This window comes from Micrasema longulum, unplaced genomic scaffold, assembly GCF_059751315.1.
Source record: "Micrasema longulum isolate JH-2025_06_02 unplaced genomic scaffold, ASM5975131v1 h1tg002321l, whole genome shotgun sequence".
NCBI lineage: Eukaryota > Metazoa > Arthropoda > Insecta > Trichoptera > Brachycentridae > Micrasema > Micrasema longulum.
The window spans coordinates 42508-59257 of NW_028279472.1; the positions used below are offsets into that span (position 1 = coordinate 42508).

Sequence of the window (16750 nt, forward strand, 5' to 3'; positions counted from 1 at the left end):
TTATTAAAATTAATATTCGAAACACTAACTTTGTGATGTTCCATGTTAAATAATACCTATAACTAAATGTTTACTTTGTGTAAAATCACTACATATAGGCTGGTTTCAAAACGCACCTTTAATAATAATAATAATAATGGATTAAATGTCTTGCATAGAGGTCTATATAAATTCAAAAAGCTGTCAATAATAATCTTCCTATAATTAATAACCAAATTAATGATTTAAATAACAGTCCTTTGCTAAAAATACTAAATAACTAAAAATATTTTTCATTTAAGATGACATTGGCAAAAGCATCAAATTGATTATGCAACGCCATTTTATATTTTTTTTAAAATTGCTACTCTAACCCTCGTTTTCTTTTCTGAGAAATGGTAACCTAGACAAAAAAAACACTGAGCACATGTTAACAGATGATGCATTTAAGGTTCATACGTGTTATTTGTAAAAAATTAAATATTTAGTGTAAGTTTGTTTTAATACCTTGACAAAGGAGCGGTCATGTTCAGAAATCGGTCACCAAATTAAATATATGTAGTGAATTTACACAAAGTACATAGGTTTACAATTTTGCTTCTGCCATTTTTTTCCGAAAATCGGGGCCTAATTGTAAAAAAAACTAGCTATACATTTAGGATTTGTATTTTCCATCGCTGGCTGCTACTTTCTCCTTTTTTTCAGGCAGCGTATGAATCCCGCGTTGAAAAAACTGGTCATCTTTTGAAGCGATCCTCGAATCGATCTTATCATAAGACCGGAAGTGCTGGTCATCCAATACAGCGAATGAGACAGTGCGTCTCATTCGCATTCAGAATTTGCATAAAGGCAATATAGTGAATACGCCATGTGTAACGGCCAGTTTAACTGCCACATTTAACTTCGTATTGACGCATACGATAGTAAAAATATTTTTTCTAATATAAATCAACAAAATAAAATAAACTACATTTAAATTTATTTTTTATCTTTTTTATTACAAAATCGCAAGGTTTTTTTGTCCATCCTTAACATTTTAACTTTGGATTGATCATTTAAATTTATTATCACTATCTTTTTTTGCACCACAACGGGCCAGATTAGCCCAACATAGATTTCTTACCTGAATACCGTAGGCAATGAAACATAAGATAGCTCCTATCCACAGCAGGAGGGCGAAACCTCCAAACAGATTTTTACAGAATTTCACCCATTCGGGTGTCTGTTTGGGGGGGGTGAGTGCGTTGGGACCATCCCTCTCCAAGTTCTCCTTGGCCTTCGCGTGACTAAGTCCCTAATAACAAGAAAAAACATTGAAATCAACTAAAATATCAAGGTACAAAATAATCAGCCACATTGAAATCTTAGTTCTCACATACTGATATAAAAAAAAATTATGGACGCATACCTTCATCAAACAAAAGAGCCTGGGTTGAATTTGGTTTTATTTCGTTTTATTGTATATTTCTTATGACCTTTATATATATTACATCAATTGAAAACCTATTTTATTAAATACATGAACCCAGAGTCCCGTAAATAAGGATTTTATTCTTTTTTTGCTCTCCTGTAAAATTTTGTTAATGAACTCGTTTTTTCCGTGTACCATTCATACACTTTCCCTTTTTTATGAAGAAGATTAGATATATAATTCTAGAAAAAAAATAATAACTACATAGACTAAGAATTTAAATTACAATTTTCATAACTAATCTATACAAATAATCAACTTCTTTGGAAATTGACAAGCAGGTAACAAAAATACTTATTCATTAAAACGGATGACATGAAATTGCTCTAGTATAAACAATTTATTATTTATTCCTCATGTTGCTAAGTATATTTATTTGATTTTCACATAAAAAATGACAGAAAACCATAGAAAATACAAACGTAGTGACAGATTATTTAGTTGGCAATAATAAAAACATTGAAAATACATCCGTTATCAATTTGAACACAAACAAATCATGTTTGAACTTGTCCGCGTGTCATCTTCCTGATTGAGACACAATTTGCAGCAGTGACATTGACCTTTTCCTAATCATTTGTAACTCACTAGTTGATATTGACATACATAACACCTCCGACAAACCTCAGCACGCCGAAAGATCAGTGGCTATGTAAATAAATCAATTGTTTCGAGGTCACTATAAGTATTGCTAACTTAGGATCAATTCTACATTTACATATGAAATTAGATTTTCCGGCACATCTCTACATTATGCACAACGCTCTTTCGTACCGGAACACGACAATAAAATCACTCTGACGCTCAACGCGGTATTTAATAAGATAGATATAACAGACTTGTGAATTCCTACAGATCTAGAAACTGCAGTCTAGACTGTTTCCGTACATATACTGTCGACCCGATGTCTGCACCCGATGGTGCAAAGGGCACTTTATTGGTACAACAAATGCGAGGTATATTGGTCATCTATTACAGAAGTCCAAGGACATGAAATATTGCAGTGTAAAACCACATTCAAAATCAATATTTAACGTAGACCTTCCCAGGAATTGAACCCAGGACCTCAAGGATGGTAGCCGACCTCTACACTACGAGGCGGACCTATCTCCACTGGATTTCCTTATTCGGGATTTTTACCTGAGAGAAGCCAACGAGTGAAAGGCACTTGTCCAGGATTCTGGTTCTATTTCACACACAGAACTGTATTATTAATTCGCCCGGACACAGAGTAAATAGTGATTTGGTAAATATGCACCTAGTTACAAAAAATATTTCATAGTGAGAAAATTGCAATCTTAACACACCCTGATGACAGATACTAAAATCATTACTATGCAAAAAAAGACAAATGTCAACAGCTTATTAAAAATTCAATATTTGGATGACATGTTAAAACAACACTGTCACATTGCTAAACTGTTAAAGTCTCATTAATAAATGAGGTTTATTTTTAGGACAGCTACGGGATTTCAAGTTAAATGTATTTGAAAAATATGACTGAATCAAATAGATATTTGTGTGGGAAATAAAAATCAGGATGACATTGTGGGAAAACCAATTACGTTATAGTGGAATATATTTTTTTTCGTGATGAATACTGAAAGGAATAATACTATCCCTGTTTGGAAATTCTTTCATAATCAAATGGTTCATAGAATTTATTCAAAAAAGTGTGAAAGTTCTAATAAAAGCGAAGAAAGGTAATTTAAAAAAATATATTTTTTAATGTATTAATACCGTGTATTATCTACATTATAACTGTTTTTTTCCTTTTCTCTAGAGTAGGTTGGTAAATGTTTATCAAAACCAATGCCAAACATATTGAAATGACTGATTGCTTTTCCTGTTGCACACAGATTAGAAAAGTATGCATTCAGATTTCATGTATTTTCAAAGAGATAATGCGAAGAAAATTAATGCTCCTAATACATATTTTATAGGCCCAAAAATTTTTAATTCCTTTTTTACTCATAATATTTCATTGATCCCAAACTTTCAAAATTTTCCTTCTTTTAAAAAACACGCACTATCCTGGATTCAAACTAAAGATATGAACTCTTTTTTTCTATGATATATTTTGTTGCCCTTTAATAATAAGGAATATTTTAATGTTTTTTTTATATTTTTTATTTCCTTTTTTAATTACTATAAAGAAAATAAAATACCTTAGAATCTTTTCTTTTCTATTTATGTTACACACAAATATTAAAACTGTCTATTTATTATAGGAGCAAAAATTCATTAACATTTCTTGTATACCCACAAACAGGCAATGCTTTAGTGGGATTTTTTTGTTTACTATTTTTACTGTTAATATGTATTTCATTTCTATATAATTATCCTTTATTTTTTAAAACTCTTTTCTACCTCTTATGTATATTGCAAAAAAAAACTTTTTTTTAAAAAATAAAATAAAATAAATAAATAAATTAAACCAAAAAAAGTTTGCCATTAGCACATTTGATTTTTTTTTTTATTTTTTTTTTTTGAATTTTGAGACATGTTTTAAGATCACATATTTTTACTTTTGATTTTCCCATAAAAACAAGACGCGTAAAAAAAAATTATACAAGTATAACAATATATTGATAATAGTATATATGAGCCCATTGCAGGTATAGCGAACCAACTGACGTTCGCCGCACTGATGATTAAACGTCAAATAACCAAATATAATTATTTTAATTAAGAACATTATTGCGACAACTTTTATATTCAAAGTTTCAGGTCTATGGGCTTCATGCCTTTTTTTTACTAAACTTTTTTGATATTTTTAATTAACATGAATGTTTTGTACACAAAAAACCAGGAAAAAATGTTTTTAAATTATACTGATTACAGAAATCTAATATAAGCAATGAGTTTACTTCACCTTCGAAATATCAGTTAGTTCGCCTGTAATGGGCTCATATAAAAAATGTGTTATCTGTTATCGTGTGAATCAATAATCTGGCATTTATGGCGCATTGAAAAAATATATAAAGGGGGTAGCTTACATTTTCAGGATGTGTCTGGAATCGTTGATATAGTTCTTCTGGTGTGATCTTATGGTAATCAATGTCCAATTCCTGTTTCAAGTCATCTAAATCATCTGCTTTACGGGCCTTCTTTGAGGGGGCCTTCCGTCTGGACTGTTTAAAAGAGAAAAAATAAACATTAAACACAATCACTTCAATTACTGCATAAAGGAGTTGTACACATTGCTATATAAAATATAACTTGAGATAAAACTAATAAAACTCGAGATATTTCTTTATTTGTCCTGTGGCAACAGCGCAATGTACTATGCCAAGTATTATTTGCGCATTTATTGTATATTTACAATGTAAAAAATTGCTTGTAAAAAAAAAACTTATGAAGTGTATTATGATTTCCTAGCGAGGAGTACATTATTACCAAATCATTTTATGTTTATAACAATGAAATACATAAAAAAATAACTTATTTATACAGTGGAATCCATTTATTAGAATCGCGGGTAATGTCGCGGATAATCAGTTATTTTCATCACAATCTGTCAGTCCCAAAACAATCTACATTCTATATAAACATAATCCGCATATTGTGATCAAATTTCACCTATGGTAATCATCACTTATAATAACTATACGTGAATTAAAAAGACAGATTATTCTTGGGAATTCATTTAAAATTATACTATTGTTAAAATCTTTCTTAACATAAGGGTCCAACAATGCAATTCTGATTCAAAGATGTTAAGACTCCACGAACGAACGCAGAAATGCAAGATGGCTTGCGAAATCTTCATCATGGTGGACAATAATCAGGGCATCAAATTTTACCAAACATGATGACAATTTATACTCAGATTACCTTCAGGAGTTGATTAACATTAATAAAGGCAAACAACCATCAATAATGTTTTTAAATATTTTTTATTGTTAATTTAAGATGTATGTTGTTTTGCCTAAAAACAAAAGTTAGTATTATTGTGCAATATTCTTTTCTATCATTTGCTTAATGTTATCAACTGGTTATTGTTATCAAAAGTTACAGGTCCCATAGTGATCACAATAAATGAATTCCACAGTATTGAGTTTAAAAATAAATCAAAACATTAGATTCAGAATGCTTGGAGTACATATTATCTTGCTTATAAAATTATAAATATCGAGACAGGTGAAAAACATTATGGACAAAAACAAATGATTCAATTTGAAGAAGCGTGTTTTTTTTATGTGCTTATTGCATGATGTTGAAAACAAGATTTCTAAATTGAAAGCATTCTACTGACTATTTTTGGATTTCTATATATTGCCAGTGTTTTGTAAGATGGGTTTTTGTAATTAATAAGCAGTTTTATTTTTACTTAAAGAAATTTTTGATTTTATATACTCCTGTGAAATAAATTTTTAACTTATTCACTCTTACAAAACAATGCAAATTCTATTTAATTCATACCTTTATTGAAGTTCTTCAAAGGGGCCCAGTGTTGAAATGTATTTAGGTATAATTAATCCTGTTGTATTATTAAGATATAAATATTTTTATTCAAAATTAAAATAATATTATTCTCCGATTGCAGAAGCTTCAATCTCCAATTATCAAAACATTGTCAAAATATTAATTATTGTATTTACATAACATTTGTTTTATATCAGACATTTTCGGTGTTGTATTTGAACAGAAATATTAAGCGTGAAAAAAAAAATATGCATATTTTTTTTGTAAATATGCAACTTAAGTTTATTAATAATCTAGTTTGATAAAACTTAATTCTTTAAAAAATTCTGAATGTATTCCTGGCTATTTTTTTAAAAACCTGTAGAAATATGTGGTTTTGTATTGATTTTACTTGCTATGTATGGAAGTTGTATTTTTAAAATAATGTTTAAAAAAAAAAAGATGATCGTTTATTCTTATGAAATTGTAAACCAAATCCAGCGTATTTCAATAATATATTACGTGAACGTGATAAGGTTATTAGTCCTACACTTCAGGTCCCAGTACAGGAACAACAAAATATTGCAGTTTTTTTTTTCAGAATTTTTTTTTTATATTTTCTTAAATCCATCATAAACATAACTGAGAAATCTATAATTATTGTTCTAATTTAAAAAAATATATATACCTCGTATTTTTTTTAATGACTGATTTCTACAGTAAACCATTTTTTTCCAAATATATTATTTTTGTAAAGCAGAATGAATGTACGAGTACCTATACTTCATACAAAAAAAGGCATCGGAAAATCTTGGAAATAAAATTATCACCCCATTCCCTCTTAATATCCAATAAGCCAGACAATCTATTTTTTCCCTCCGTTTCGCCCACCGCTGTCTATTCTTTTTTTAAATTACGAAAATAATATGATGATGCACAAAAGGGCGGGCTAACGTTTGTATCGCTGCATTTTCCGTGACGCATTTCGGTAGCACAAGGTGTCTGACAGGAGGTAGGACCCCCCGCTTGGCATACCGCCACCCCTCCCCCACTAGCCCATATGCCCGCATATACATACGCCTATTTGCGTCAACAACATACGTCACCAGCCAAGAGAAGAGGACTGACCCTACAAGATTCTCAAGCAAAATGGGAGCGCGATCGGCGATGTAACCGCGCGGAAACAGGGGCGGGTAATCGTTTTTTGTACTGACATACCTGTGCAAAAAAACAGACTAGAAAATTTGCTTATGATTATAAATTATCGACTAAAATCTCTTGCTCTTGCTTCTTACAACAGGCTGAGCTACAAAAACAGCGGTTTTTTACGCACAATGGATATTTACCATTGGCGTGTTTCTATCATTTTGCTTTTTTTGATAAATTGTTTCTCATGGGGGGGCTAGGACCATCCAAAAATTCATAAAAGCGCCCAGTTTTATTTGCCGTCTTCAGACGTGCGGTATACAAATGTGATTAATAATTTTAGAAAAAGGAAAAAGTACCGACACGGAAAAATTCATTGTGATACTCTTTCTTTAACAAAACAACCAAATTGGTTCAGTTTTTGGGTGAGGAAAACGGGACAACGAAGCCTCGATTTTGACAATCAGTCCGACGTGCAGTTGTTTTTTTCGCACAATATCAGGGAGACATCAGCGAGAGGGTAAAAAAAACTTTGTTCGAATACCTATTCATTAAATTTCTATTTCGACGCATTTCCTCTGAAGCCTGTGGTCAAATTCGGAAAAATTATAATACGTTTAATTTTTTAACAAGTATTAGTAAGCCTGTGATCATAGAATTAAGAATAGTCCAGAAACCGCATACGCGCATCAAACAGAAGGCGACCAAACTACTCTTAAAATAGTAGTTTTACGTTTTGACCCATTAGTTTCTTTGTAGAGGTCGCTCAGTATGCAACTCCTGATTTCAACTATGCCGTGTTGTGTCGTTTTGAAGTGTAGAAATACTGCTGGTATCTTAAAGAAAAGGGATGGTATCACATTTCATGTGTAATTAGCAAATGCATGGGTAAGTAGCAGATGCATTACTTAAAAATTGAATTCTTTTTCCATCTGTCAGATTATCAAAGAAAACGAAATGGCCAGTTAGTGTTGCTAGGGTAGTAAATTTGTTTACCCTACTTTGCTCATCTAATCAGAGAACTAATGAAAATTGGACCTCGGATTTAACAACGCCGTGGTGGACATTAACATTATATAAAAATATTCGTTTTATGTAAAATAAAATTTGTTTTATATTTTAAGTCCAAAGTTCATTGGTTAAATTACTCTTATTAAATGACCCTTTACTTATCTACTCTGTTGTGTTAATCAATGTTTCCGCGTGCACAATAAAATTTTAGAGAAATTAACAAATTGCATTTTTTTAACCTTACATTTGTGTAATGGTTATATTTTTTCTCAACATTATATTTTTTCGCAACATTACGCGGTGACTTCACGAATGCGCGCGGCGAAAGTGGGGGGATTTTCGACACAGTCCGATGTATTTAAATATGATTCTACGCTCCTTTTGGACTATTCTTAATTCTATGCCTGTGATACTGTTACTGTAACGAAAAACGATTTCTCTTGTTCATCCCTTGCTTATGACCGTGTCTGCCTGATATCTGGCCGCGGTTTTGCTAAACAGTTTCACGAAGAAGTAATTCGTAGATTAATAATATCCCGGATTGTTTTTCGTTACAGAAACAAAAAATATTTTTTGTGAAACTGTTTCAGCAACTGGTTGTATCCGATTCCCTGCTCAAGTGCCATAATCCAGGGAGAAAATACACCCAATTTGTGTATTACATGACACAATATTCATTTAACAAGATCTTGTTCTGACCCATGTAATACGGGCGTAAGACAAAAATCATTTAGACATACTCAAAATAATTTATTTGTTTATGTGTTCAGTAAGTCCTGATCCTGGTATAAATGCGAGAGCTTAAACCCACTTTAAACTTTGTACTTCGTTTTCAGGACGAGTCACAAGATTTTCCTGTGATGTCATACATCAGTGACGGGTAACCTAGGACTCGCGTGTTAGAGGTGACACGCCCAAAATTTTGGGTTACACGCATCGTTTACGGACGATCTTCGCCCAAGAACGAGTGATGCTCTTTCTTCGTTTAATAGACTTACTTCGTTTCTTTTACTGGGGCTGCGAAAATAATTAATAATCCTAGATGTGACACGGCACCCGAATCCAGCCAGGTTTTTTCTGAATTTTGACACGCTGACCTAAAAAGGTTACCCATCACTGTCATACATCATATTACATTTTACGGAACACGTGTTAGCGAAATATAAACTGTAAGTTATTTGAATAAATTTGGAGCATTTACAGACGACAATAATTCTACGGACAACGGACATTATCTCATTTGCGAGTAATGTCTCTGTGAATGTGTCACGGACATAATATTATGTAATTGAATTATTGCCAAGCAAGATAAAAATTCACAGTAACAAAAAATGTTTAAGTGTATGACGTACAAGATTAACTGAGATCTATGATTAAATGTTTTAAACCTAAAGCGTCCGCGTCCCTTTGAAATGACGCAAACTTGACGATGTTTTTAAAGCTAGATCAACTGAACGTAGTTATGCAGAAAGCAGCCAGTCCACAATTTCGGAAAAATGAGATATTGATGTTATCGGGTGCAGTAAAGTCGATTTTATGTTCTGCTAAAAACAGCCAGACCGCTTTCATATAAAAAAAAACTGTATTAATCACCTCCGGAAAAAGGTGTCGATCACAAAAACGGCATTTCTCAATTTGCAGAAAACACCCACAAAACTAGAAACATCTTATGGTACTTTAAAAATCTTTAAAATTGGTCAAATACACAATAAGATTCTTGTTTGCAATATATAAAAAACTTATGTATTCATTGTTTATCGTTTTTTAAAGTCAAAAACATTCAAACTATTGTGTAGATTTTATAATTCACTCTTTTCACAAAATGGCTGTTATCTTTTTTCACTTTTCACTTTTCTATGGCGGGCTGCTTTCTGTATAACTAAGTTCAACTTAGGATATGATTTTTTGTATAATATAAAATTCATAATAATCGTCATAATATTAAACATCTTGCTTATTTAGGACTTTTTATTTCTCCGTCTCCTAGCGGATAAAGAACACGAGTACAGTTATGTGCGAAATAGAACCAGAACCCTAGACGAGTGTTTTCTACTGCTAATTTTTCTCGTGTTATGTGTGCCTTTAAATATATATTTTGTAATGTACATTAACGTATCAAATAAATTGAAATTTTACATTTTAAATAAAAAAATCAAAGGCATTCTAATTCTACAGAATTACATATTATTTTTTTTAAAAACACTTCTTAATTTCTAATTATGTGTATCGATTATATATCGTACACTTTCGTAGGCAACAATCAAAGTTGTCTTTGTGGGTTCCCTAAACTGTATAACTCCTACTTTAAAGACATAACGGAAAATGATAATTTAAGTCTCTCTTCTTCTAATAATTAATTTATAAACTAAGTCAATGTTTATGAATTAATGACATACCCGCCACAGATCTCCTTTTTGTTCTGCAAGTTCTAGAACCAACTACCACATGCACTCGCCTATCCCTAGGCTCCATAGATATGGCAATCAGTATGAGGACAAGGCTGATATATTTGGTTCTGGACTTGATAGTTATAAAACGAGTCTGATTTCTCTTTTTCTCTCGCAATATTATTCTTAAACTTTTCTTTATTTTTAAAAATGTTTTTCCTTTTTTTGTTTTTTCATATTTATGTATTTATTTCGTTAATATTTTTGGTTGCTTATGTGTAATTACCTACTTGTTACTATTGTTATAGTTATGCAATTTTATAATTTTTTGTTATGTTTTTAAATATGTATTTTTTTTTTCATATTTATGTTCAATATATGTTAAAGGCAATTTATGCCGTTTATGTAAAATAAATAAATAAATAAATGTTTTATTCTCCAGATAAACTTTTAATTTGCTCTCGTATTTTTTTCAAATTTAACTATCAACTTAATTTTTATTTTTTTTTGCTATACATGTATTTTTTTCTATTTCTTATTTTCCACTTACTCATATTAAAAAAAAAAACTTGAATTCAATTAATATTTTATATGTTTTAAAAAAAAAAATTATATATGCATCTACACCTTTCATAATGTATTCTAGATTTAGTATACCCACGCACAGGCCATGCTTATGTGGGATATATTTGTTTTCATGAAAAAAGTGACATATTATATAATTAAAAATGTACTAAATGTAAACAAAAAAATTGTACATGAATTTAATTTTTTAAAATAGGTCACATAGCAATGTTTCAGAACTTTTCAGCATATTTATCAAATACTTGTTTCCTAATGAGCTTGATGAATATTACATCATTTTCGAAAATATCTTATATCAGGCAGTCTACGAATTACCATTACGCACCCAACAATAAGGAACGAAATCATTTTCTTATAAATATATTTATGTCTGAGCTTTATAAACCTGTTTTCCCAGGGAAATTATTACAGGTCAATTTATTGATTAAAACTTTGTAAATATTTATTTTAAACGTCTTACAAACTTGGGATATCGATGGTTTATGTAGTTCGCAACGTGTAAACTATAAACAAAAACGACAATAAATCAAAACAAAATTATCCCAGTGACTGTTTGTGTGATCGAAGATAATGGATTTTTTAAAATCCCAGACGAATTTCCATCCAAAATATTAATATTGTCATGTTTACATAAATTTTCCCATTAAAAAATATTGTTTACATTTTAATTATTATTGTTTATAGTTTGGGTTAGTTATAGGACAAAACCCTTTAAAATAGAACTCAATTATCATGGAATTAATGGATCGATTGATGGCAAAAATCACCGATGTCGGTCCTCGTAAATTTGCAACACAAAAAAATCCTCTTCCATCACGATAACATAACGCCCGGGCTCATTCATCAAGAAAAGCCGTGGCTCAATTTGATAATTGCAATAAAATAAATTTAATTTAAAACAACTTTGTTTTTAACCACTATTAAATATCGTATCCATCTAACTTCACACTTCCAACGTGACAAAAACACTAGACTTCGTAATATGTATCAATAATGTAATATTTACATATTTCACCATCGTCATCATTCCCTTTCCGCACTTAATGGTGCATAGGGCACTGCATTGGTACACCAATCGCAGCGTATCTTGATCATTTTTGTTACACAAAGGTAAGGTGATCAGTTATACGCTACCAGTCTAGAGACTATGAAATATTCTAGTGTAAAATACCCTTTTAAATAATATTTCATATCAACCATGTCGGGAGTCGAACCCGAGACATCTTGCATGGTAAGCAAATGCGCTGACTATTACACCACGAGGCCGACTATGTTTAAACATCCACATTTCCTCAATCTTCCATCTGTTGACTTTTTGTGAAGTGAAAGAGCCGAAACCTTTATCAAGTTGGTGAAATTCAGTTAGGTGAAATGGTTCAGACGGATGAATCTCACTCACGTGATAAAGGTTTTAGCTCTTTTAATTCACAAAAAGTCAACAGGTGGAAGAGTTGAAGAAATGTGGATGTTTAAACGTAGTCAGAATGGTAAATGTTACACAGTGTGTAAAGTGGCCTCTTAAACCAGCCAATGACAGGTCATAAGCCCTGTAAATGCATATACTTCCATTTTCCCTCTCTGTTGCAACAAATTTAGCTTATTTAATTACTTAAAACTTATATTATTATAATCCCTCATTGTTGTGTTAATGATAAAATTACACAATTGACGAACTCCCAATTATTATCAGGAATAATAATTATCAATAACTATTAATTACAGAGGGACAAATATTTCATAATATTTTGAGCAATCTAGAAGCAACTGGGATGTTTAGATGGACCAGAATCAAATCAACATTTTTCAGAAATAATCTGAATTTAAAATCTCGTCTCGAGACGTTAGTTGCCGATGTAGGAAAATTAATCATTCGTGCGTTTGTATTTTTTACTGGATTCGGCACACATCTTGAGATGTGTCGGACTTTTCGCTAGGTTTTTAAATGTCATTCTCGCTTTGGAGTTGACCAAATGGTAAAAAAACACTTCCAGCCAACGACGACGGCCATTTTCCACGTGTGACAAGTTCGACTATAATATATATTTTACAGGCTGGGTTATTTTTACCCATCTGACGTTCATATTATTAGAACGACGTTGGTGTAGGCGGCCACGGCTGCAGAAGCTTCGGGAACTGGGACGAGAGGACCACGGATGCCAATAAATATTATTATGTGATATTACACATTATAGGCCGTATCGGGACCATCTTACAGGCAAGAATAGACGAATAGCAAACTATCTGTGTTGTCGATGGTTTCTTCTTGTCAAAGTTTTCTTCTAGGATTGACCGCCAAACTACAAAAGGCAAAAGCCGAGTAATTCCTAGATAGGCTACAGCTGATTATCCCGCTGGATCCTCGCACAATAGTTAAAGCAGCTGGAAGGAACAAAACAAAGCCAGTAAATATAAGCCTCGAAATAGCTGTGTGGAGGACAATCCTTGTCTGGCTAAAATATACCTTATTCTTATTCTAAGAGGTGGGGGTCAGTGCTATTCAAGCTCCCGACGATCCCGAAGATCTACTGTGAGGGGCCCCGTGAGTAGTTTTTGCCCTCCTTAGTGTGGAAGGCAAGAGTTTTTTTTTTTGAATTTTGCCAAATCTCCCCCTCCAAGCCCAGGTCTATAAAGAGCCTGGCTACTGTCTGGAAGGCGAGAGTTTTCATTTTGCTAAATCTCCCCCTCCAAAAATATACCTTACTAACAACGGCATTCGTCGAAAAATAATTTTTAAAGTAAAACTAGATACCTCAAAATTTTCTTATAGCTTCATATTTAGCATATTATGTGCGGCCAGAGAAATTATTTATCGGGAAGATTTTTGCTCAATTAAATCAGACGTCGTCATTTATGTAACACGAAATTATTTAACAATTTTAGGAAGATGTTCGGACCGACTCTCAACCAAATCTATATATACCTACCCGTCCTTCCCATTTTCCTAGTGCACTTCACGTAACAGTAATTCTACGTGTGAGTGCCGGAAACAACATATTTTTTTTAGTACCAACCGAACATCTGACTAGTCAAGTGCTCCCAACAAACAACATTCAACAGGCAAGCTGTGCCAGCGTTCATCTAGACCGCCAGGTCCATACAAACTGTGCCAGCGCCGCGGGACCGCCAGCTTCTCCACCAGATTCCAGCACACGTAGCGCCTCATCATCAGCAGGTTAGCGGAGTTGTGCAACCTCCCTTTCCCAACAATACAGTCCACTCTAAATTTTCCTCCAACGGGATGAGGTATTTCTTCACTCCTCAATGTATATGAGCCCAATGCAGGTGAAGTGACCTAACTGATATTTTAAAACGTAAAAAAAAATCATTGCTTATGTTACATTTCTGTAATCAGTATATCTAAAAAAAAACTGTTTTTTTTGTGTACACAACATCCATGTTGATTAAAAATATGAAAACAGTTTGATAAAAAAAAAAACAAAAAACTCATAGAGGTAAAACATTGAATAGAAAATTTTGACCATTTTAATTGGTTAAATTAACCTGCAATGGGGCTCATATTATATACCTTAGTCCTGAGAAATAAATAAGCTCTAACAACAAAAATATTAGATAAAAATAGCTAGGTAGGTATGTCTGACTTAATAACCATTTTTTTTAAGTAAATCATTTTTTATTTATTAAAAATCATTAAGAGATTCTTAAGTATGTAGTAGGTACCCATTACATACTCAATCCGTTCTAAATAAAATCAAGGAACTGAAAAGTTCGCGCGTTAGAGATTCTGATTTTCCCGACAAAGTTTGTTGATACTGAAACACTGTTTATTTACGTGATTCGTGGTCAAAGGAGAGGTCATAAATACTTTCTTAAGACTGACAAAAAACGAGTGTTAAGTTTGTAAGACATTCGTAATGGTATTTAATAACAAATCAAATCATTGAAAAAATAAGAGATTACTCGAACTTTAAAGAAAAAGAGGGAAACATTAAATTTGCAAACGAACATCGTAACATAAAATATTATTACGAGCGTCTAGCCGTAACAGCGATGCGACACGTATCTATTTATTTAATGAGGAAGAAGTGACGGTAAAGAAAAAATTGGCAACGCGATCGAATGTAAATTATCTAACGAAAAATATGCGATACCTATCCCCTGCTATTTGAAACGGTAGAAAGTAAGAAATGAGTGATGTGATGAAATTCAAATTTTCAAATTGAACTTTATTTTTATTGGACCAAAATAACATTACAAATAAAACAAAATATTTAAGGCGTTAAATCGGCACAACATATCAGGTCAGAAACCCTCGAGAAATGGCTCGATATTATACTCTATTACTCTCCAATGGCAAGAGTATTTGCCTCTTAATTTCACTGATGCGAAAGGTGTCGATCTCCTAAGTGATCGTGTTCAGCTGCATGACTGCTCTTCCAATGAACATAACCAGAGGCAGGTTGGTTCTGGAAGCCGAGAGGTAAAACATACATTTGCATTCATAAACCAGAGATTCTCGAGACTGTAGGAGATTGAATGCCACCATTATCATCGTCTTAGACCAGTCAGGATTTCAGTTACTAGTACATAATTCGCACAGTGCTGGCTTTATGGCTCCAGAGAATTAAGTATTCTATTCATTCGCCCCCCTCGGGCATTACGGCACTAGAATTGTCAAGTCTCAGACTCGTTACGATGTAGTCAATGGCGTGGTGTCTCCGTGGGTGACAAAATCATCAAAATCCCTGACGTCACTCCTTTGTGCGGTTCACCTACACGCCAGTGGTACCCTTGAAGCCAATGATCGTCATATCTCCGCACTCCGCTGATTATTCGCTAACTAGAACGGCCGATCTGTGTCACACTAATTCGAGTGAACCGGCCCTATTTGCTCTCGACTCCGCGGCCAGAGATAACCTATCATGCCGCTTTTAATTGTAATACTGCAGATTCGATTCGCGGTCAACTGCCCTTGGAGTTATTGGTACCGGGGTAAGTATCCGTGAATTAGCGCGTGCATTGTGAAAACGACGCAAAAAATGTACGAAGCAATTAATTATCTATTGTGTTGATCTCGGGGCTTCGAAACCTCTCGTGGACCAGTCATTGGTACCTGTACGGAGTTTAGAACGACTAAAAAGAATCCTTCAAGTTTTTCCATCGCTGAGACGCGATTAAGAGTAGTTACAATTGGATCGTGCGGTGTGTGAGATTGTTCACTTCCGCGCGCGGCTCCAAGATTGGTAATTTCCTTCGTACTAAAATCCGCTGACGGTTGCCGGTCGCCGGTTGCCGGTCGCCGGTTGCCGGTCGCCGGTTGCCGGTTGCCGAGAAATCTTTACAATATTGAGTAATAACACGCACGCGTTATAAAACGGATTCACGGAAAAACTTCCAGTTACGAACCAGTACATATCTGCGAGTGTAACGAACCAAACTGACTCGCTGATAAATTGGACAAGTAACACAATAATAATTATTCCAAATTCCAATGCGCCTGCGATCGGCGATTCGTGTTTTACACACGAGTCATATTATCGAGTTGTATTATGTTTATTGTTTATATTCGAGTAATATGACGAAGGTACTGTTTAACATAAACAAAATGTTAAGTAAATCGAGCTACAAGGTAACATGTCTGATAAAATTGAAGACTGGTTACTGCTTGCAATTTTGTTACAAGAGAAAATTGAGATCGCCAAGGTGTTTGTTTTTTGTTATTTCGCAGTACAATATTGAGGTTTTATGCTAAGAATATACATAAAATACTACGGTAGTAAATACAATAATTTTGACATTTGACAAT

General features: G+C 33.0%; 2 protein-coding genes across 9 annotated transcripts in view; both read right to left on the reverse strand.

Annotated features, from left to right (window-relative positions):
* The window catches only part of LOC148272496 (sodium/potassium-transporting ATPase subunit alpha), a 65158-nt gene that overhangs the window by 20209 nt on the left and 28199 nt on the right, over positions 1-16750 (reverse strand). For all 8 annotated transcript variants that reach the window (XM_088239974.1, XM_088239975.1, XM_088239973.1 and 5 more), the window contains 2 exons: positions 4450-4584; positions 1103-1273 (listed from right to left, as the gene is read on the reverse strand). The gene's annotated coding sequence lies outside the window, so the exon portion shown is untranslated. The remainder of the gene's footprint in view (positions 1-1102; positions 1274-4449; positions 4585-16750) is intronic.
* LOC148272497 (sodium/potassium-transporting ATPase subunit alpha-like) overlaps positions 1-16750 on the reverse strand; it is a 46787-nt gene that overhangs the window by 2053 nt on the left and 27984 nt on the right. The window contains exons 2-3 of the mRNA XM_088239967.1: positions 4450-4584; positions 1103-1273 (exon numbers count right to left, since the gene is read on the reverse strand). Coding sequence (XP_088096093.1) covers positions 1103-1273; positions 4450-4584 — 306 coding nt within the window. The remainder of the gene's footprint in view (positions 1-1102; positions 1274-4449; positions 4585-16750) is intronic.